This window comes from Narcine bancroftii, chromosome 9 (genome assembly GCF_036971445.1).
Source record: "Narcine bancroftii isolate sNarBan1 chromosome 9, sNarBan1.hap1, whole genome shotgun sequence".
In the NCBI taxonomy this organism is placed as follows: domain Eukaryota; kingdom Metazoa; phylum Chordata; class Chondrichthyes; order Torpediniformes; family Narcinidae; genus Narcine; species Narcine bancroftii.
This window is the reverse complement of record NC_091477.1, coordinates 60,480,941-60,500,921: the sequence shown is the minus strand read 5'-3', so window position 1 is coordinate 60,500,921 and position 19,981 is coordinate 60,480,941. Positions and strand designations below refer to the sequence as shown.

At 41.6% G+C, this 19,981-nt stretch overlaps 1 protein-coding gene across 1 annotated transcript in view; it reads right to left on the bottom strand.

The window, feature by feature from the left end:
• Positions 1-7,237: 7,237 nt before the first annotated feature.
• The window catches only part of uimc1 (ubiquitin interaction motif containing 1), a 132,498-nt gene continuing 119,754 nt past the window's right edge, over positions 7,238-19,981 (bottom strand). The window contains exons 8-9 of the mRNA XM_069899298.1: positions 8,258-8,321; positions 7,238-7,361 (exon numbers count right to left, since the gene is read on the bottom strand). Of these exons, the coding sequence (XP_069755399.1) occupies positions 8,292-8,321 (30 nt within the window). The 3' untranslated portion in view covers positions 7,238-7,361; positions 8,258-8,291. The remainder of the gene's footprint in view (positions 7,362-8,257; positions 8,322-19,981) is intronic.

Below are 19,981 nucleotides of genomic sequence, written 5' to 3'. Positions count from 1 at the left end.
ACATAAGAATCTAGTCTTTGTGACAAGACCATAAGACTAAGATAAGGAATGGTAAGGTACAATAGAATGTAGGAAGTTGAGGTAGTCTGGATCAGATAAGGGTCTCCTAGCCCTGGACAGAAGTACCAAGTCATACATTTCTAATTAGCTAACCATACACAGATTTATACATATGAAATTAGCCAACCCTAGATAGAATGAGTCAACTCTGCATATCAAGAGACTGTAGCCCCGAGAGTCAGGAAGGTGTGAATAAGGACAATGACATGATGGGGCACCCACAGGATACCCCCTGGTCCTCCAAGTGTACTGAAACTGCACGTAGGCAGGAAGGATTACCTATGCCAAACCCATCCAGGGGGCAGAAGAATGTAAGGGGGAGGGCATTCTGATACTGAAATTGACTGTATAAAAGTTGGGTGAGCCCCAGTATGTGTGTGTATTCCCAGGGTAAGGGGAAGCACCCAACTTTGCATTGTTGTAGTAATAAATGTTCTTTGTTCTCAATTTTTGTCTCGAGCAATTTCTTTAAAGGTACTTTAATTTCTAACAAATGGGGGCTCGTCCGGGATCACACTCCCTCCACTGACAGAGTACCCCGACGACGAGAGTAGGTGCACCCCGGCTGATTCAGCTGGACTCACGGGCGACGGGTGGCTGGTCAGTGGAAGAAGCGAGTGATATCCGAGAAGAGGCATTGAGAACAAACGACGGAAGGAAGCGCACTAGAGCAGTACTACTAGAACTCGGTAAGAGTATTTTACTTGTTTATAAGCATGGGAATAATGGGTAGCAAGGAGGAGAGTCCTGGTACAGGATGTGAACACCAGATAGCTACGTACAGCCCGCTTGGGTTGATGTTATCTGAGTGGGGCACAGGAAAGACCCGTGGTAAAGAGAAACTGACAATGGTCAGGTATTGTTGTATTGAATGGGTTAAATACCCGGTTAAAGGGAGCTCCGTGTACTGGCCAAAATTCGGATCCGAGGATGAATGGATGTGTAAAGCTTTGAACCTATGGCTCTATCAAAACCAGAAAGACAATGTTGAGAGCAGGGAATATGCAGCCTGCTGGCTCAAGGGATCCATTGAACAGCTGGTTTTGAATGAGAAAGAATTCAGGGATAAGAGAGAGGAGGAACCTTTTGTCCCTGAATCACAGGGTTGGGATGTGTTACATTCCCTCCCTCCACCTTATGTTCCTCCTATGCCGGCTCCTATCTTTCCTTCTCCTCCTATGACCTACCCTTCTGCACCTTCCCCACCTCCCCCACCACTAGAGAAGAGAGAAGAGAGTAGGAGTGGTATGATAACTTGCTCACAAAGCACTCGATTACCACCTCTGTTGACAGGAGAGAGAGGTAACTTTAATTCAGAACAGCGTGAGACTCTTCAGGAAGAAAGGGCAGAACCCTTTGATTCATTTCCCAGGGAGCAGGAACCCAGACCTAATAAGCCAGAAACCAATTGGATGAGACCACTGCGGGAAGTTCCCATGGGAGAGGGTCTCGGTTTCGTAAATGTGCCCCTGACCAGTACTGAAGTGCGTAACTTTAAGAAAGAACTGACCTCCCTGATAGAAGATCCCCAGGGATGTGCCGAACAGTTAAGACCAATTTTTGGGACCAAATATATATACAATATGGGGGTCTCGACATAGAATCCCCAGCAGGGGAACAATTGGTACTAACAGGTTTTGTTACCAACTCAGCCCCAGACATTAGGAGAAAATTACAAAAGACAGAAAATTGGCATGAGCAGGGAATAACCCAGCTTCTACAGATCACACAAAAAGCATTTGTCCAGACATCTGAGGATAAGCAGAAAGCAAAGGCTAACATTTTGATGCAAGCAGTTAAAGTAATAGTAGATGAGTAACATGGAAAAGGCAGGGACTGTGTGCCAGCTCCTGAATGTTGGGAGAAGCGTCGGGAGTGGGAGAGTAGAGACCAGAGATAATTTCATAAATCACGACTTCCCACTTCAGTCACTGACCAATATTGATTAAAATTCATGCTAAAAATTAAATGTCATAAATGATCGTTTTTCAATACTGTAGAATTAGCGAATTTAACTACCAGTTAATTCCAATTTATGAAATAAATTGTATTCAAATGTGATTTTGCACAGGGAGTACCTGAGAGTTGTGATGTTATAACATTTGCAGGGAGAAATGTTTGCGCAAATAGGGTGAGTTCTACACGTCTTATTTTAAGTGTATGTAAGATAAAGAAAGGATCTGATGTGTAAAGTGGCTGGTTCAGCCAGTTGAAGCAGGAGTGTGCATGTCCCTTTAAGTGCACTGTGGCACTTGAAATTGAGGCTTCAGGCTCTTGTCTTGCAGTTAGAGGTATTTCTTCTACACATTCAGCAGTCAAGGTCCGTGAGTTTAAAGATCACCCACCTCTGGAGAATAAAGATACCTCTGGGGATTCCTATGGGGATTCCTATAAGTTTAATCATTCATTTCTCTGGTGCATTTTCCTCCGGAGTGAAATTAATGCCTCAGCACAATTTCTCTGTATTGCCGCTGTTATTTAATTCATGATAACTTCCCCCATTCATCAGGTTTATATTTAAATCCGGTAGTGCGGAAGTTACATTGTAAATAATCACGGAGGTAAACCCTGCGCAACTGGATTCAACTTAATGGAGAAATAAACCTGCGAACTGGTCTATGGTGGTGTGTGAGTACTGCAATAGGTGGAATATGATTTAAATTGGTGGCATCGTTCAGAACAATTGGGCGCATAGGAATAATAGCATTAATTACTCACAGATCTTGTACCTGATACTATTCACTACGTCCCGGCTTCAGGACTGGGAAATTGGCATGGTACAGAGAAATTGGCATGGCACCAATATTTCTTGATTCACTAATGACTCCACAAGCTCCAGGATTCATGCAGCTAAACTTTAAGTGCAATATTATAGAAACTAGCCGGTACTTAAATGATTGTGTGTGCAATCAACATTGGAAAAATATGAAAGGTAATACAGGTGCTCCCCTACTTCTGATTTTACGATGACACAATAGCATGACTGTCATTTACTTTCATATAATGTGTTAAAGGTCATCACAAGCATCGTTGATTTTTCCAATAAACTTTGATAATTCCTCTAAGGTGAATTTTTTGTAGCCTCGTTGGTTAATCACATTTTTGGAAAGCTTACAGGGACTGTTGGGAGAGAGCAAGGTAGTGGGATCCGTATGGGGACTGATACAGCGCTGTCGTTAGAGAGTGGGGCAGCGGGATCAGTATGAGGACTGATACAATGCTGTCAATGTTAGACAAGGTACGTCTCCAATTAAGATTTTTTTCAACTTATGCTGGGTCTGCTGGAACGCAACCCTATCGTAAATTGAGGAGCACCTGTGATGTTCTTCTATCTAAAGCCAGCTTTAGATAAACTCTTATCATTCTGACAAATCCAGGTCTAAGTCTAATTTTCCTCCAGCCTTTGAGCAAGCGCTTCCACTGCTGCATCTTACTGATCACCTCCTCACCAATGAATCAGAAGACCATGGTGTATGGCACTCACTGCACAAGCAGTCTGAAAATGTATACAAGCCTGTTCAACTTCATTTTACAAAATCAGCAATCGGTTCCAGGCTCCCCAATGCTCTCTGTGGAGAGAAAATTGCCAGATTTTTACCCTTTTAATGCCCTTGGTTATGTTTGCCTCTTCTGTGGCTGCACAGAGGAGCAAGGCTGAAAGTGCCTTGAAGTAATCTGTTGGCTGCACTTGTGACCTTTAGTCAGAAAATGCATGGGCTCTTGTCTCACTTTGGGTAGTGCAGCGGTTAGTTCAACTATATTACAGTGGCACTGATGAGTACATGGATGTGAGGGGGTTGGGAGTAGGTAGGTGGAACTAGTTGGAGTTTCATGTAAATCGGTGCGGACTAGAAGGGCCAATATGGCCTGTTTCCGTACTGTTATTGCTATATGGTTATTATATGGAATATGGTTGTGAGCTGTGGCACAAGGCATTTTACTTAAGGCAGAACTAAAGGTTGAATATGTTTCAAGTTCTCTTGCAGAGGCTCTTGTGCTACAATGTCTGTTATGTACTCTAACAAATTGGAGGGTTGTGCCCCATACAGACAAGCAGCTCCAACTGCATTTTAATAAGGTCTAACATATTCAAAACCCATGCAAATATGGTTTGTGTTTCATTTTACAATTTTTACACTAACACAAAGGAAAGTCAGATTGTTATTCATTTTATTAAAATCTAGTGATTGGTTATATGTAAAAGCATGGCAAGAGGATCAACTAAAACCTGCCTGGGATGGTCCCTGCTGTGTACTTTTAATTACAGACACCGGAGTAAGAACAAGAAAGGCTGGACCCACATTCAAAGAATTAAACCAGCTTCTGAACCACAACATCATGACACACAGATTCAACCCTCAACCTGGCGTGCAGTTCTTCATCCATCAGACCTGAAACTTACACTGCGCCGTGACAAAGTGCCGTAATGTTACATTTATTGTCGTATTTTAATGGTTTATACAGTTATTGTTGTATTTTTTTGTTGTTTCCTATTTTAATGGTTTATACAGTTATTGTTGTTGTTTCCTATTTTAATGGTTTATACAGTTATTGTTGTTGTTTCCTATTTTAATGGTTTATACAGTTATTGTTGTTGTTTCCTATTTTAATGGTTTATACAGTTATTGTTGTTGTTTCCTATTTTAATGGTTTATACAGTTATTGTTGTATTTTTATTGCAGTTTTAATGGGTTTTACATTTATTGTTGTTTATTCATTTTTTTGGAATATTGTTCGTTAAATGGATATGTCACTTCAGTACTCGCTATGTTTTAAGTCCTCCTGGAATAGGGGCAGCAGAGGTTACAATTGTGCTCCTTTAGAATGTAGACAGGGCATAGATTTAATGTATAGTCATAGTGGGATATGGGTTAACAAGGGATTCCAATACGGACCAGGGGAACTGAACAGCTTTAGTGGAGTACATTTAATTTGTATCTTAGCCTACACAGGTATTAAAGACAAGAGTTTTGAAGCGATAGCACAAAGGACATGGTGGGACAAAGACAGACAGAATGGTAGTCAGGATTGTACATGTCGCAGAGAGAGAGAGTTAATACATATGCTAATGTACACAGACAGGCTGCAACTCACAAGTTCAATGATACCCATGCTAATGTTAGCAGACAAGCTGCAACACACAGTTAAATCACAAGAAACAATCCCCCCCAGCTTGGTCTCTTTTCATCACCCCGTGAAGGGGAGCACCAGTTACCAACAACGTGAGCTGCTTGACACTTTAATATCAGGCTCCAGACAGCCTTCGGAGATCGGTGGCCCTAGGGTTCGGGGCTGAAGAGGACATCAGATACTAGCCACAATTCAACGGAACCGCCTGACTACTGCTACTCGTTCGCTGCTGAAGGCAGCGTTTCTCACAGACTGCTACTTGTTGCTGCTGAAGGCAGCGTCTCTCACAGACTTCGTCAGGACAATGCTTACAAAAGTCGGGTGGTTAAAAGACACTGCTTCAATGTTTCAACGTGAATCTGCCCATGCCCATGTTCAGACGTGGCAACTTCGGACTGATGTGGGATGGACTAGACTCTTTACTGAGAACTGGAGCCTGATACTCACAACCCTAATAAGCAGCTGGACTCGCTACTCTGACCTTCATGGTGCTCCCCTACCTAAAGACTTTACACAGGTGTTACAATTCGGTTATTGACCAGCTGGGTAAAACTACACCTTACACTTGAAAGATCAGTATTACTGATCTAAAAGAAAAGTGAGGATTGTGAGAGATGGGAAAATTGATCTAAAATTATGAACATGGAAGAAACTAAAGTTCATCAGTAAATGGCTGTAACCAGTTCAAACAGGATAAGCTTGGGGCTTAGGATGCAGGAAAGCAGCATAAGGAATGGTAAGGTACAATAGAATGTAGGAAGTTGAGGTAGTCTGGATCAGATAAGGGTCTCCTAGCCCTGGACAGAAGTACCAAGTCATACATTTCTAATTAGCTAACCATACACAGATTTATACATATGAAATTAGCCAACCCTAGATAGAATGAGTCAACTCTGCATATCAAGAGACTGTAGCCCCGAGAATCAGGAAGGTGTGAATAAGGACAATGACATGATGGGGCACCCACAGGATACCCCCTGGTCCTCCAAGTGTACTGAAACTGCACGTAGGCAGGAAGGATTACCTATGCCAAACCCATCCAGGGGGCAGAAGAATGTAAGGGGGAGGGCATTCTGATACTGAAATTGACTGTATAAAAGTTGGGTGAGCCCCAGTATGTGTGTGTATTCCCAGGGTAAGGGGAAGCACCCAACTTTGCATTGTTGTAGTAATAAATGTTCTTTGTTCTCAATTTTTGTCTCGAGCAATTTCTTTAAAGGTACTTTAATTTCTAACACACAGAACACTGCAAGACTGCTTTGAGACTATGAACACAAGTTACTTCAGGGAGGTGGCCACCTAAAAGGGCCATGTAAACATAGAGGAGGATACGAGCTCAGTGACTGGCTCATCAGCAGGTGCAATGAGGATATAACCAAGATCAAATGCTTCTCAACCAGGGCTAACCAGAAATCACGGTTGGACACAGAGGTTGAGGCCCTTCTCAGAGTCTGTGATGCTGCCTTCAGGGTAGGGGATAGAATGGCACTAAGTTCACTCAGGCTGAACTCTCCTATGCAATCCAGAAGGCAAAGTGGGGAAATGCATAGAAAATCCACAGCTATGCTATACCAGTGACACGAGAAGTATGTGGCAAGGGATCAAATTAATCTTGAAAGTTAAGGATTATGACACCTCCCTTCCAGATAAATCTTCTATGCATGGTTTGATGAGAACAGGATGACACCAAAGAAAGTTCCATGTCACCCTGATGAATGGGCCCACTGCATAGCCATGGCCAAGGTGAGGAGAACCTTGTCCAAAGTGAACCCACACAAGTTGGTGGGATCAGACAACATATTTGGTTGGGTATTGAAAGACTGAACAGTCCATTTGAAGGATGTCTTCACGATCATCTTCAAGACCTCAATGCAGCAGTCCATTGTTTCCATAGGGTTCAAGACAGCCATCGTCATCCCAGTATCCCTGTGGCACTGACCTCCACCATTATGAAATGCTTCAAGTGTCTGATGATGGAATGTATCAAAGAATACCTCCCAGAGATGCTAAAGCAATTTCAATTCACCTATAGAAGAAATTGTTCCACAGACGATGCTATAGCCTTGTCCCTTCACTCTGTCATGACCCACCTGGAGAACGACGCCTCCCAGATGCTCGTGGAGAAGCTGTCCTCACTGGAACTCCTCAACACCCATCTCTGTAACAGGATCCTGGATTTTATAACAGAAAGACCACAGTCTGTCTAGATTGGTACCATATTGTTGAGCACTGAGCACTGGAGCACATCAGGGCTCCAGCCTGCTCCTGTTCATGTTACTGACCCACAACTTCATCGCCAGATCCAGCTCCAACAGTGTCATCGTTTGTAGATGACTATTTGGAAGGGCTGTCGCTGACATGTGACAGCAACCGCCTTCCAGTCAAGGTTTTGTTCTGGCCCACCCATTAGTGCACATATTGCTGTTGGCCATAAGCAAATTTACCTGGTCTGGACTTCCCAGACATTGGCCATTATAATTGGATTATTTTGCCTGTCACTGAACCATTGGCCCCCAGTAAATCATGTGGGCTTGTCCCTCCACCACTATAAAGGTGCCATGTGCTGTTCTCTCTTTTTGCCAGCTTGGGACCACCCTGATTCAATCCTCGCCTAGAAATGTGGAAGGGTGCTAGAGAAACTGTTGATAAGACATGCACTGTTGAAAGGGTTTGGAGCATTTAATTTGTGTCCTTGTAGCACAGAGCTGTGCCTGCACTGAGTCAAGGGGTGGTGGGGCATCGTAGTGATTTTTCCCTGATCATTATATGTACCAGTCTGTGTGTGTGCTGCATCAGTTAGTTACCATTTTCCCACGCTTGCCTTCTGTAAATAAAATCCTTCCCTATATCAAAACTTTGTTTAGAGTATTTGCCTTTGAGACCTACCAAACCTGTTTCTTCACTGACAACACTAGGGACTCATATAAAATTGTGATTCTCCATTCTCACTGTGAAACTCGCACTCTGTGACATAGACATGTGGTTCTAGGGTATGACACAAACAACCTGCTTCTCCATTCTTACATTGAAACACACGGACAACGAATCACAGATCGTCTATACTCACAGGTCTCGGCGTGGAAGTGTTGGATCCTGCTTCGCTACTCTGCGGGTGTGGCTACGGGTCTGCACTGTTAGAAATGGGAAGCACAAGCTATGTCAGGAGATGCTGCACAAGGCACTGACTCAATGTCAACTAAATTATGCATGGAACTATCAAAGATCATTTGCAAAGATCTCAGGTCCATGGTGTGTTGTTCCTAGAATCCATCTCTAATGCATTTCATGATCTGAATCTCAACACATCCTAAACTATTCAGAAACAGGCCATTTGGCCCATCTAGTCTTTTTTTAATATTTAGCAATTTTTAAACAACAGTAAATTCATTTCTTTCAATAATGAACTTTCAAAAATTATACATATGGTATACAAAATACCCCCCTCCCTCCCTCCCCATACCTCAAAAAGAAAAAGGAAGAGAGAAAAAATGGAGAATATCAAGAGGATAAACTAAATATCATAAAGTTTCTAATATAATGATGCTGGAGGTTACCAAAAGATGGGGTCCTCAGAGTGACTATTAAACATTCACACCCACATTTTGGAAATATGGTCGCATTTTTTCCAATCTATCTGATATTTATTTCGTAAATTATAAGTAATCTTCTCAAGAGGAATGCAGTTACGAAGTTCAGCATGCCATCTCTCCATCCCTAAATCTTTATCCGATTTCCAAGTAATTTATACACTTCCTAGAAACTGCTAAAGCAATTTGAACAAATTCAATTTGATACAACATTAATTTCAATTTAGGTCTTATAGTCCTAATATTACTCAACAGAAATAATATCAGATCCTGTGGGAATAACCCTGTTATTCATTCCAAAAAAATTCCAACTTCCAAGTAGAATGCAGAAACAAGCTACTATTCTGCCTGGTTCAATTGACCTTCACCCAGACCATAGACCTCCATAACTTCCCTTCCATGTACCTATCCAAATTTTTCTGAAATGTCAAAATAGTGGCCACATTTACCACTTCAGCAGGCAGCTCATTCCACACTTCTACTACTCTGTGTGTAAAGAAGTTCCCCAGATTTCAGATTTATCGTCAGAGTATTATTACTAGCCCAAAGGACCCCAAAACCCTTCAGCAATAAAGATTCCCTAAGACAAGTGGCTTTCAAAGCAAAAGTTATTTTTAATCAACTACAAACATGAAAATAGCACCATACTGTGCACAGAATTTAACATTCACCAGGGTTGGTGCTTGAAAGGTAAATGTTTACTGCTCAGGAAGGTTCTTGTAGGGTTTGCAGAGAGAGATATTTGTTGCTCCAGGATTTCCACAACACCACTAGTCACCTCAGGGTCTCGCTGATGAAACTTGCCCCATCAGGGTCTTCTAGATGGTCAATTCTTTCTTCAAGCTACCACAGAGTTATTCTTTCCTCTATTTCAAGAGAAACATCAGACAGATAGCACTTCCAGCCATCTACTGCTTTGGAACTTGCTTTCATCAGTTTCAAACAGTTTTTCCTGGATTGCACTTTTCAGTTACTTGTCAGTGTCCCACAAACTGACTGACTGACTGAGCTGTTAACTCAACTCTCTCTCTTTTTCAACTTAAACTCCAAAGAGAGCATGTGACTCATGTCTTGCAAAACCCCCACCTTCCTGAGCAAAGCAACAGGAGTTCTTTCTTCTGGTCCCATCTGTTGTTAGATAAACAAAATCCAGGAGTGACCTTTCTATGAGCACTTTGCAGAAAAGGTACTGATAGCATGACTCCAGCAAGACAATGGTCAACCATGTTATGAGGTCAGTTCAATTAACACCAGAGATCCTGCAATGTGAATTCTTCAGCCTTTCAAATAAGATCTGTTTTAAAATGTGTGTATGTATATTGTAACAATATTAATATTTTGGGGAGAATTTATAAGATTTAGAGTAGGTCACATACATACACACATTTTAAAACAGATCTTATTTGAAAGAATGAAGAATTCACATTACAGGATTTCTGGAGAATCTTGTATTTATTCTAACTACTCATCTTCATTTTATACACCTCATTCTTCTACACTCTGGGTAATAAAGTCCTGACCTGTTTAACCTTTCCCTGTAACTCAGTTCCTCAAGCCCCAACAACATCCTTGTAAATCTCTGCACTTTTCAATTTTGTTAATATCTTTCCTGTAGTTAGGTGACCAAAATTGCAAACTATAATCCAAATTTTAAAATAATCCATCAGGAAAGAGATCCACAAGACTCAAACCACTATCTTCAGGAACTCTGCATCCTGTCTATGACAACCTTGTAACCAATGACAACTTTCCACACTACAGGTAGACACCGACTTACAATGGGGTTTGGTTCCACGACTCACAACATAAGGTGAAATTACAGCAAGCCGGGGTCAACCAGTATGTGTAGATTTCTGTGCTGCTCCTGCCAGGAGGCCAAAGTCACCACTCCTGTCGGGAGCCTCCCTTCAGGAGTGGGTACATCGACCTCCCGGAGGGAGCGGGGACATCAGCCTTCCAAGATGGGGCCTTGTAACTATGGGCAGCAGAGTTCCCTCCCTTGTGATGGCAATCTGTGCATACGTTCAAATCACCTTTTTACAACAAAGCATGTTTCCTTGACATCTCTTCGAGCACCAAAATAACGACATTTTGGGTAGGGGGTGGTGGTGGTGGGAAGCTATCTAAGTGCGCTGAATGGATGGAAGCATTTCCTTCAGAGAAGGAAAAGCAACCAGATTGATACAGGTAGATCCCAACATACCTTTATTCAAAATGGATTCTGATAATCGAACTTTGAAATATTGTAAGTCATTACATCATAAGTTGGCGTCTATCAGTAGCTACAACACCTCCAATCATGGTGTCAACTGCAAACTTGTTGACCAATCTCTTGACTTCATTATCCAGGTCATTGATAAAAAAAATCACAAAGAGCAAGGTTCCGAAAACAAATCAACTGTGGAACTCCACGAGTCACTGACCTCCAGGCAGAATACGATCCGTCTACTACTTCCACAGAACCATAGAACAGGACAGTACAGAAACAGGCTCCTTCTTCCCTTCTAGTATTTGCCAAGCCATTTTTGTGCCTAGTCCCACTGGCCTGTACCCAGTTCATATACCAAAAAATCTCCTTACAACCCTATCTACCTATGACTCCACTTTCAGGGAATTCTGTATTTATTCCCAGGTCCCTCTGTTCTACTGCACTCCTCAGTGCCCGACCATTTACCATGTATGTCCTTTCTTGGTTTCTCCTTCAAAAATGCAACACCTCAAAACTGTCTGCATTAAATTACATCTGCTGTTTTTCAGCCCATTACTCCAGCTGGTCCAGATTCCTCTGCAAGCTTTGAAAATATTCTTTGCTGTCAACAACACCTCCAACTTTAGTGTCATTTGCAAACTTGCTGACCCAAATTACCACTTTATCATCCAGATTATTGATGCAGAAGGGGAGGGAAGGAAAATATGGCTGTGAAGGGGTTTCTGTGTAGAAAATAAACTAACCATACAGCACAGAACAGGCCAGTTCGGCCCTTCTAGTCCATGCCATAACAAATCCCCACCCTCCTAGTCCCACTGACCAGCACCCGGTCCATACCCCTCCAGTCCCCTCCTATCCATGTAACTATCCAGTCTTTCCTTAAATGTAACCAATGATCCCGCCTCGACCATGTCTGTCGGAAGCTCATTCCACATCACTACCACCCTTTGCGTAAAGAAATTTCCCCTCATGTTCCCCTTATAATTTTCCTCCTTCAATCTTAAACCATGCCCTCTAGTTTGAATCTCCCCCACTCTTAATTGAAAAAGCCTATCCACGTTTACTCTGTCTGTCCCTTTTAAAATCTTAAACACCTCTATCAAGTCCCCTCTCAATCTTCTACGCTCCAGAGAAAAAAGCCCCAGTCTGCACAACCTTTCCCTGTTACTCAAACCTTGAAATCCTGTCAACATTCTCGAGAACCTTCTCTGCACTCTCTCTATTTTGTTTATATCTTTCCTATAATTTGGTGACCAAAACTGTACACAGTACTCCAAATTTGGCCTTGTACAATTTCATCATAACCTTCCTACTCTTGAATTCAATACTCCAATTTATGAGGGCCAACATTCAAAATGCCTTCTTCACCACACCATCTACCTGAGTATCAGCCTTGAGGGTACTATTTACCACAACTCTTAAATCCCTTTGTTGCTCTGCACATCTCAATAGCCTACCATTTAATGCATATGACCTATTTAGATTTGCCTTTCCAAAATGTAACACCTCACACTTATCTGTATTAAATTCCATCATCCATTTCTCAGCCCACACCTCTAGCCTTCCTAAATCACCTTTTAATCTACAGTAATCTTCCTCACTGTCCACAACACCACCAATCTTTGTAACATCCGCAAACTTGCTTATCCAATTCTCCACCCCTACTTCCAGATCGTTAATACATATAACAAATAATAGTGGACCCAGGACCGATCCCTGAGGATCTCCACTAGTCACCGGCCTCCAATTGGACAAACAATTTTCTACCACTACTCTCTGACATCTCCCATCCAACCACTGCTGAATTCATTTCTCTACCTCCTCATTTATACCTAATGCCTCCACCTTTTTTCCTAACCTCCTGTGGGGAACTTTGTCAAAAGCTTTACTAAAGTATAAATAGACAACATCCACAGCTTTCCCTTCATCAAACTTTTTTGTAACCCCCTCGAAAAACTCAATCAGGTTTGTCAAGCATGATCTACCCCTGACAAAACCATGCTGATTACTCCCTAGCAATCACTGTACCTCCAAATATTTGTAAATACCATCCATCAGAACACTTTCCATCAACTTGCCCACCACAGATGTCAGACTCATGGGCCTATAATTCCCAGGTTTATATTTAGACTCTTTTTTAAACAGCGGAACCACATGCGCCACCCTCCAATCTTTTGGCACTACCCCCGTGGCCAATGACATCCTAAATATCTCTGTTAATGGCCCCACTATCTGTCCACTAGCCTCCCTGAGTGGCCTTGGGAATATTTTGTCCAGTCCCGGAGATTTATCCACCTTTATCTTTATCAACACAGCCATCACTACCTCCTCGGTTATCCTTATATGCTTCATTACCTCCCCACTATTTTTCTTTTCCTCAACTGGTTCAATATTTTTTTCCCTAGTGAATACCGAGGCAAATAAATCATTCAAAATTTCCCCCATTTCCTCTGAATTCTCACTCAACCTACCCTCATTATCTACAAGGGGTCCAATTTTATCTCTCACTAATCTTTTACTTTTAATGTACTTATAGAAACCCTTTGGATTTATTTTTACTCTGTCTGCCAAAGCCTCTTCATGCCTTTTTTTGGCCTTTCTAATTTCTTTCTTAAGATTCCTTCTACACTCCTTGTAGTCCTTCTTCAAATTGTCAGCTCCCTGTTCTTTATACCTCTTGTACACCTCCCTTTTTCTCCTAACCAAATTTCCAATATTCCTCGACAACCAAGCCTCCCTATGACTTCCAACCTTTCCTTTGATCCTCACTGGGACATAACTACTCTGTACCCTCAAAATTTCTTTTTTTGAATATCCTCCATTTTTTATTTATACCCTCACCTGAAAATATCCTGTCCCACTCAATACTCCCCAAATCCCTTCTTATTCCTTCAAAATTTGCTCTTCTCCAATCCAGAACCTCAACTTTAGGCCCCTCCTTGCTCTTCCCTAAAACTACCTTAAAACTAACAGAATTATGATCACTAGACCCAATTGGATCTCCAACATTAATGTCTGATACCTGACCTAGCTCGTTCCCTAACAGGAGATCCAGTATTACACTGTCCCGAGTCGGTTCTTCTACTAATTGATTCGGAAAACAATCTTGAACACATTTAACGAACTCTAGCCTATCCAGCCCTCTAACTGTATGGGTATCCCAATCAAAATGAGGGAAGTTAAAATCTCCCATGATCACTACCTTATGATTCTCACACATATCTCTCTACACATTTGTTCCTCTCGTTTTCTTGACCCATTTGGTGGTCTGTAATACACCCCTATTAGCACCCTCATGTCTCCTTCACCCCTCAATTCCACCCAAACATCCTCACTGGACGATCCCTCCAGACCATCTTGCCACCTCACGGCAGTAATGTCCTCCTTAACTAGCAGAGCAACTCCTCCCCCTTTTTTACCCCCTGATCTATCACATCTAAAACAAATGTATCCTGGAACATTAAGTTGCCAGTCCTGCCCCTCTTGTAGCCAGGTCTCACTAATTGCCACAATATCGTGACCCCAAGTATCTCTCCATGCTCTAAGTTCATCTACCTTGTTCACTATGCTTCTTGCATTCAAATATATGCATTTCAAAGAATGACCCTCACATACATTCTCTTTTCTACCTTCTACCCTAATCTCCATCCTACCTTTGTTATCGTTTTTATTCTTATCTAGGTGGCCATGCTCCCTTGACAATGCTCTCACACTCTGTTCCCCACCCCCCTGCCAAACTAGTTTAAACCTTCCCCCACAGCTCTAGCAAATCTGCTTGCCAGCACATTGGTCCCCCTCCAGTTCAAGTGGAGTCTGTCCCTTTTGTACAGGTCCGACCTTCCCCAGAAGAGATCCCAATGATCCAGAAATCTTATCCCCTGCCCCCTGCACCATCTCTTTAGCCACGCATTCATCCTCCACATCCTCCTATTTCTACCCTCACTAGCGCGTGGCACCAGCAGCAATCCAGAGATTACTACCTTGGAGGTCCTGTTTTTTAACTTCCTACCTAATTCCACATAATCCTGTTTCAGGACCTCATCCCCACTTCTAGCTAAGTCATTGGTCCCCACATGGACCACGACTTCTGGCTGTTCTCCTTCCCCTTGCAGAATGCTATGTACTCGATCAGAGATATCCCTGACCCTGGCACCAGGGAGGCAACATACCAACCTGGATCCCCCATCTCGTCCCACAAACCTTCTATCTGTCCCTCTGACTAACGAGTCCCCAACTACAAGTATCCTGTTCTTATCCCTCCTTCCCTTCTGAACCTCAGGGACAGCCCCCGTGCCAGAGACCTGACCCCTACGACTCGTCCCTGATAGGCTGTTCCCCGCAGCAGTATCCAATGCAGAATACATATTGCTGAGTGGCACTTCCACAGGGGTACTCTGCACTGGCACTCTCCCTCCTTTCCTCACAGTCACACAATTCCCTGACTCCTGCCTTCTAGGGGTGACTGTCTCCTCTCTATCACTGCCTCCGCTTCCCTTATGATCCTCAGTTCATCCAACTGTAGCTCAAGCTCCTTAACACGGTCACTCATTATATGCAATTGGATGCACCTTTTGCAGGTGTAGTCATCAGAAACAGCCAGCTGTGCTGTCTCTGATTTCCCACATCCAACAATTGGAGCATTTAACTACCCCAACTGAGTCCATTTCCTCCTTTCTTAATAAAATACCCTTCCCACACAAGTAGCTCCTTCTCGCCGAAGTCCCTCAAGCCTAAGTCCTAAGACCCCACTCTTTCACTGGGCCACTCACTCACTGCGCCGCTCCTCACTGGCCGCTCCCTCCCTTTCTACTCCTTTTATTAGCCCTTACCAATTAACCCCAATTAACTCCCGGCTCCTCCTCTCACCCGACACCAGGCACTGACTCACTGTCTCCTCCGACTCCGAGTCTGACCTTTCTGAGCCCAAGCCCCGGTAAGTCCAGCTATTTATTTTACTCACCCTCTGATGCTGTCTCTTGGCTCCTCCTCCTCTCACCTGACACCAGGCACTGACTCACTACCTCCTCCGACCCCGAGTCTGACCTTTCTGAGCCCAAGCCCCGGTAAGTCCAGCTATTTATTATACTCACCCTCTGATGCTGTCTCTTGGCTCCTCCTCCTCTCACCCAACACCAGGCACTGACTCACTGTCTCCTCCGACCCTGAGTCTGACCTTTCTGAGCCCAAGCCCTGCTAAGTATGTTTGCATTAACAGACAAAGGAAAGTGGCCAGACATCATGTGATCAAAACTACAAGAAGATACTGTGAGAGGCTTGTCAAAAAGTAACTGTGGAATGTTCCAAGCCAAGCCCCAGCTGCACGTGGGGTCTGATGTTGACGTTGACAAGACCATTTAAAGTGAACGAAACTCTGTATTAATTGAGTGGGCATAGTAGAAAGAAATGAGTAGCAACAGCTATTCCTCCTTTATGGTTTCCACCCTGCTAGCAATATGCCATAAAGGTTGTTCATGTTGCTCATTTGTTCTGCTGTTGTTTTCCAAGCAGAGATACAGCACGGGTTGACTTTAACAATGGCATAGTCAGCAAGATCTTGCTGGGACCATCGGCACATGTTGGACTGAGTAAGTGGCATACGGAGTTCAAGAAGCTGGAGGGAAAAAAATCAAAGGCATCTTCAGATTCCATGAATCTGACTCCTCCCCCAGCTTCTGAGAGCATTGAGGTCCCTTATCCAAGGTAGACCCGACTCCCTGCCAAGATCAACAAAGAGCCTAAAGAGAATGCAGAGGATACACATGGGAATAGGGAAATTTTTAATTAGGGCAGCAGCCATAATTGCTGGGATAAAGTAAAGATTACGCCTGCAGCAATACAGGACTAGCAAGTGTTAGGGTAATGACTGACAGCTGGGATAAATTTTAATTTGGACTGAGGCAGTATTGACTTAGTATTGATAAAGTTAAATTATGGGCCTGGCATTGGACAAGAGTAATGGAGGATTCCCAGTGTAACAGGTATGTTATTTGCAACTGAAATAGCAGAAAGAATACCGACAATTGTCAGCTGTATTAACAAAGAGATTAGACGATGAGGGATAGCTGGTTGGTGGTTCCTGGAGTGTAAGGGAGATAGAGAAAGCAGAACAATTATTATGGGAAAGGGACACAGAAAAAAAAGTGGAAGAAACAGATAGGAGAAGGTTTGAAGAAATGGCAAAGGATAAAGCAAATTAGTTGGAGGGAAAATGCAAGAAAGAGAGGGATAAAGGAGGGTTCATCCAAGGATTGGGAGGTTTTCTTTTCAAAATATTTTTATTGGAATTTAATATGTAAACAATTGTACAATACAATTATGCAATGTGCAATACATTTAAAATATAGAAAAACATTCAAATATGAACATATTCAAAAGACTAACAATATTAGTAATTGTGACAGAATATGTTGTGTTTTTTTATTGTATATAGATATGATTTTTGGGAGATAAATTGTGGCAGGTTTGTTAGTGTAGGTCACACATAAACACTTCAAAACAGATCTCATTTAAAATATTGGAGCTCTGCTGAAGCTGGTAAGGCCGGCTCTGAATATTTTTGCATAAGCTTTGGGGATTGTCCAAGGGACTTCACTAATGTATTGTTGTTTTGAAAAGCAACTGATGAAAGAACTTGGAGGATTAGATTCAGAGCTGCAGTCTGTCTGAGTAGAGCTTGTTGTTCTAAGAGGGTCATGTGGTTTTGCAAGCAGTGAGAGTAAAACAGGTTTTTTTTCTCTGAGAGAGAGAGAGAGAGAAAATTCAGTTCAGTAGTAGCAGCTGGGATAGTAATTTGATCCAGTTTTCATGCTTAAAGATAATCAAAAACAACTTCTGTTTTAAGTAACCATTTGTCTTGGTGAATATCTGGGTTGCTGGGTTTTGGGGTCCTCTGGGCTCATAACATAATAGTGTAGTAAAACATAACATCAAACAAAAACAAAAAAAAACACCCAACCCAAAAGAAAGAGAAATAAAGGAAAGAAAGGAAAAATAAAGTTAAAAGTTATTTTGGGAGGTGTGCATTGATGGTGTAAGTAGGCTGGCTTTCCAAGCATAAAATAATCAAAACCCAAATTTTAAAAACTTTTTTAAAAAAATGAAGAACTTTGAGATCAATCTGAACTGATACACCATGGCTACAAAGAAGACAAAGACTCAAATAGCTATGAAAATGACTACTAAAGATATGAGTATAACTGCAGAAGTTGGGCCTACCGTGACGATTCAGCCTTTGGATCAAGTTCCACTCTCTCTGAGGAGTCCAGAAGAAGACTGTTGAACTATAATCTGCGCAGGAAAAATTGCACAAGTGCAAGTCCACACATATGCACAACTGATCAATCGGTATCTACATGGGCACTTATACAGCCAATTGAATCTGGGTCTGCTAGCATTGCTAGTTAGACTCGTTTTCAGCAGTGATCCTATTCAAAGGTTGGACCTGTTTTATCTTCAGAGGAAGAGGAAGAGAGAGTGGAAGAAGAACAAACCCAATTTTTTCAAGGAATGCAAGATATAAAGTTTGAACACCCTGAAATTAAGTTTCAGAGTGAGGAATTTAAAGCTTTGAAAACTTTAATTGAGTCAAGTAGGGAATTTAGTTAGACATATTGATTCAGTTTGGGTCTTCTAAAAAACTATTCTAAAATGCAATTTCAATATTTGAAAGGTGAAATCAAAGTTATTAAGCAAGAAATGGCGAAATAAGCAGAAATTGTGGAGAAAGTTTATATCCAGCGTTAAAATCCAGAAAATTGAAGCTAATATTCAGAATTATCACGATGAAGTGGAACAATGCAAGGATACAGTTAATAAAATGGAAAATTCTTTTATGGCTTGGGAGGTATAAAGAAAGAAACTTTTACAAAAAAATTGATGTACTGGAGAATCATAGTCACAGAAATAATGTTAAGATTGTTGGGGTACCTGAGGATTTTGATTTAGTACAATTAAAAAAAAAATTGATTCCAGAAATTATGGGTCACAAATATTTTCTGAATGGATTAGAATTGGATAGAGCACACAGAACAAATAGAAAGAAACTATTTCCGGGTCAAGTGCCATGTCTGATTTTGATAAGATGTCTATACACTATCAAGATACAGAAATTATATTAAGATTGGCGGTTCAGAATGCTCGAAAACAAAATAGTGGTAAATAACAGTTTTTTTTCAATGTGGATTTAAGTATGTCAATAGTTAAAAGAAGAAAAGAATTTAATCCTGCAAAATCTGTTTTATGGAATTAAGGATACAAGTTTATTTTTGTTACCTAGCTATACTTAAAGTGTTCTTTGGAGAAAATCAATCACATTTTTTGATGATGAAGAAGAGGCTTTGAGATTTGCTTTTTCTTTACCAAATCTTAAACAAGATCAAACTGTAAGTTTTGTTCAATCTGCTCAACAGCTTTTGTTTTACCAAGATCAGAAGGCTCAGGATGTGCAACAGTTCTCAAATCATCAAGAACTGGTGAAGATTGATGATGATCAAGTGAATAAAGATCTCGAAAAAGCTGTTTATACCTGAATTAATTATAATTGAAGTTGTGTGTGAATATGTCTGGGGTGGGGGGGGGGGCACATTTTGTCTTCTCCTTCCGTAGTCACATGCCACTTTGTGGCAAAGGCCACTTCCTGCACAGTAGAGGGAATTAGTATTTTTTTTAAACCAGGATTTTTTTTTAGTTTCGTTGGGGTTTTTCTTTACAGGCTTTTTTTCCTTTTCTTGGAGATGTGGCGAGAGTTTTTTAATATTTAGATTTGAATATGACAGGTCATGATGTATTAAATTTTGTATCTTTTAATATAAATGGGCTAATTAACCAAATTGAAAGGAAGAGGGTATTGTCTTATATTAAAAAATCAAGGGTTGATATTGCTTTTTTTACAGGAAACACATTTAACTGAAAAAGAACATCAAAAATTAAAAAGGGAATGGGTAGGTCAAGTGGTAGCTTCTTTGCTTAATTCTAAAACTAGAGGAGTTGGTATTTT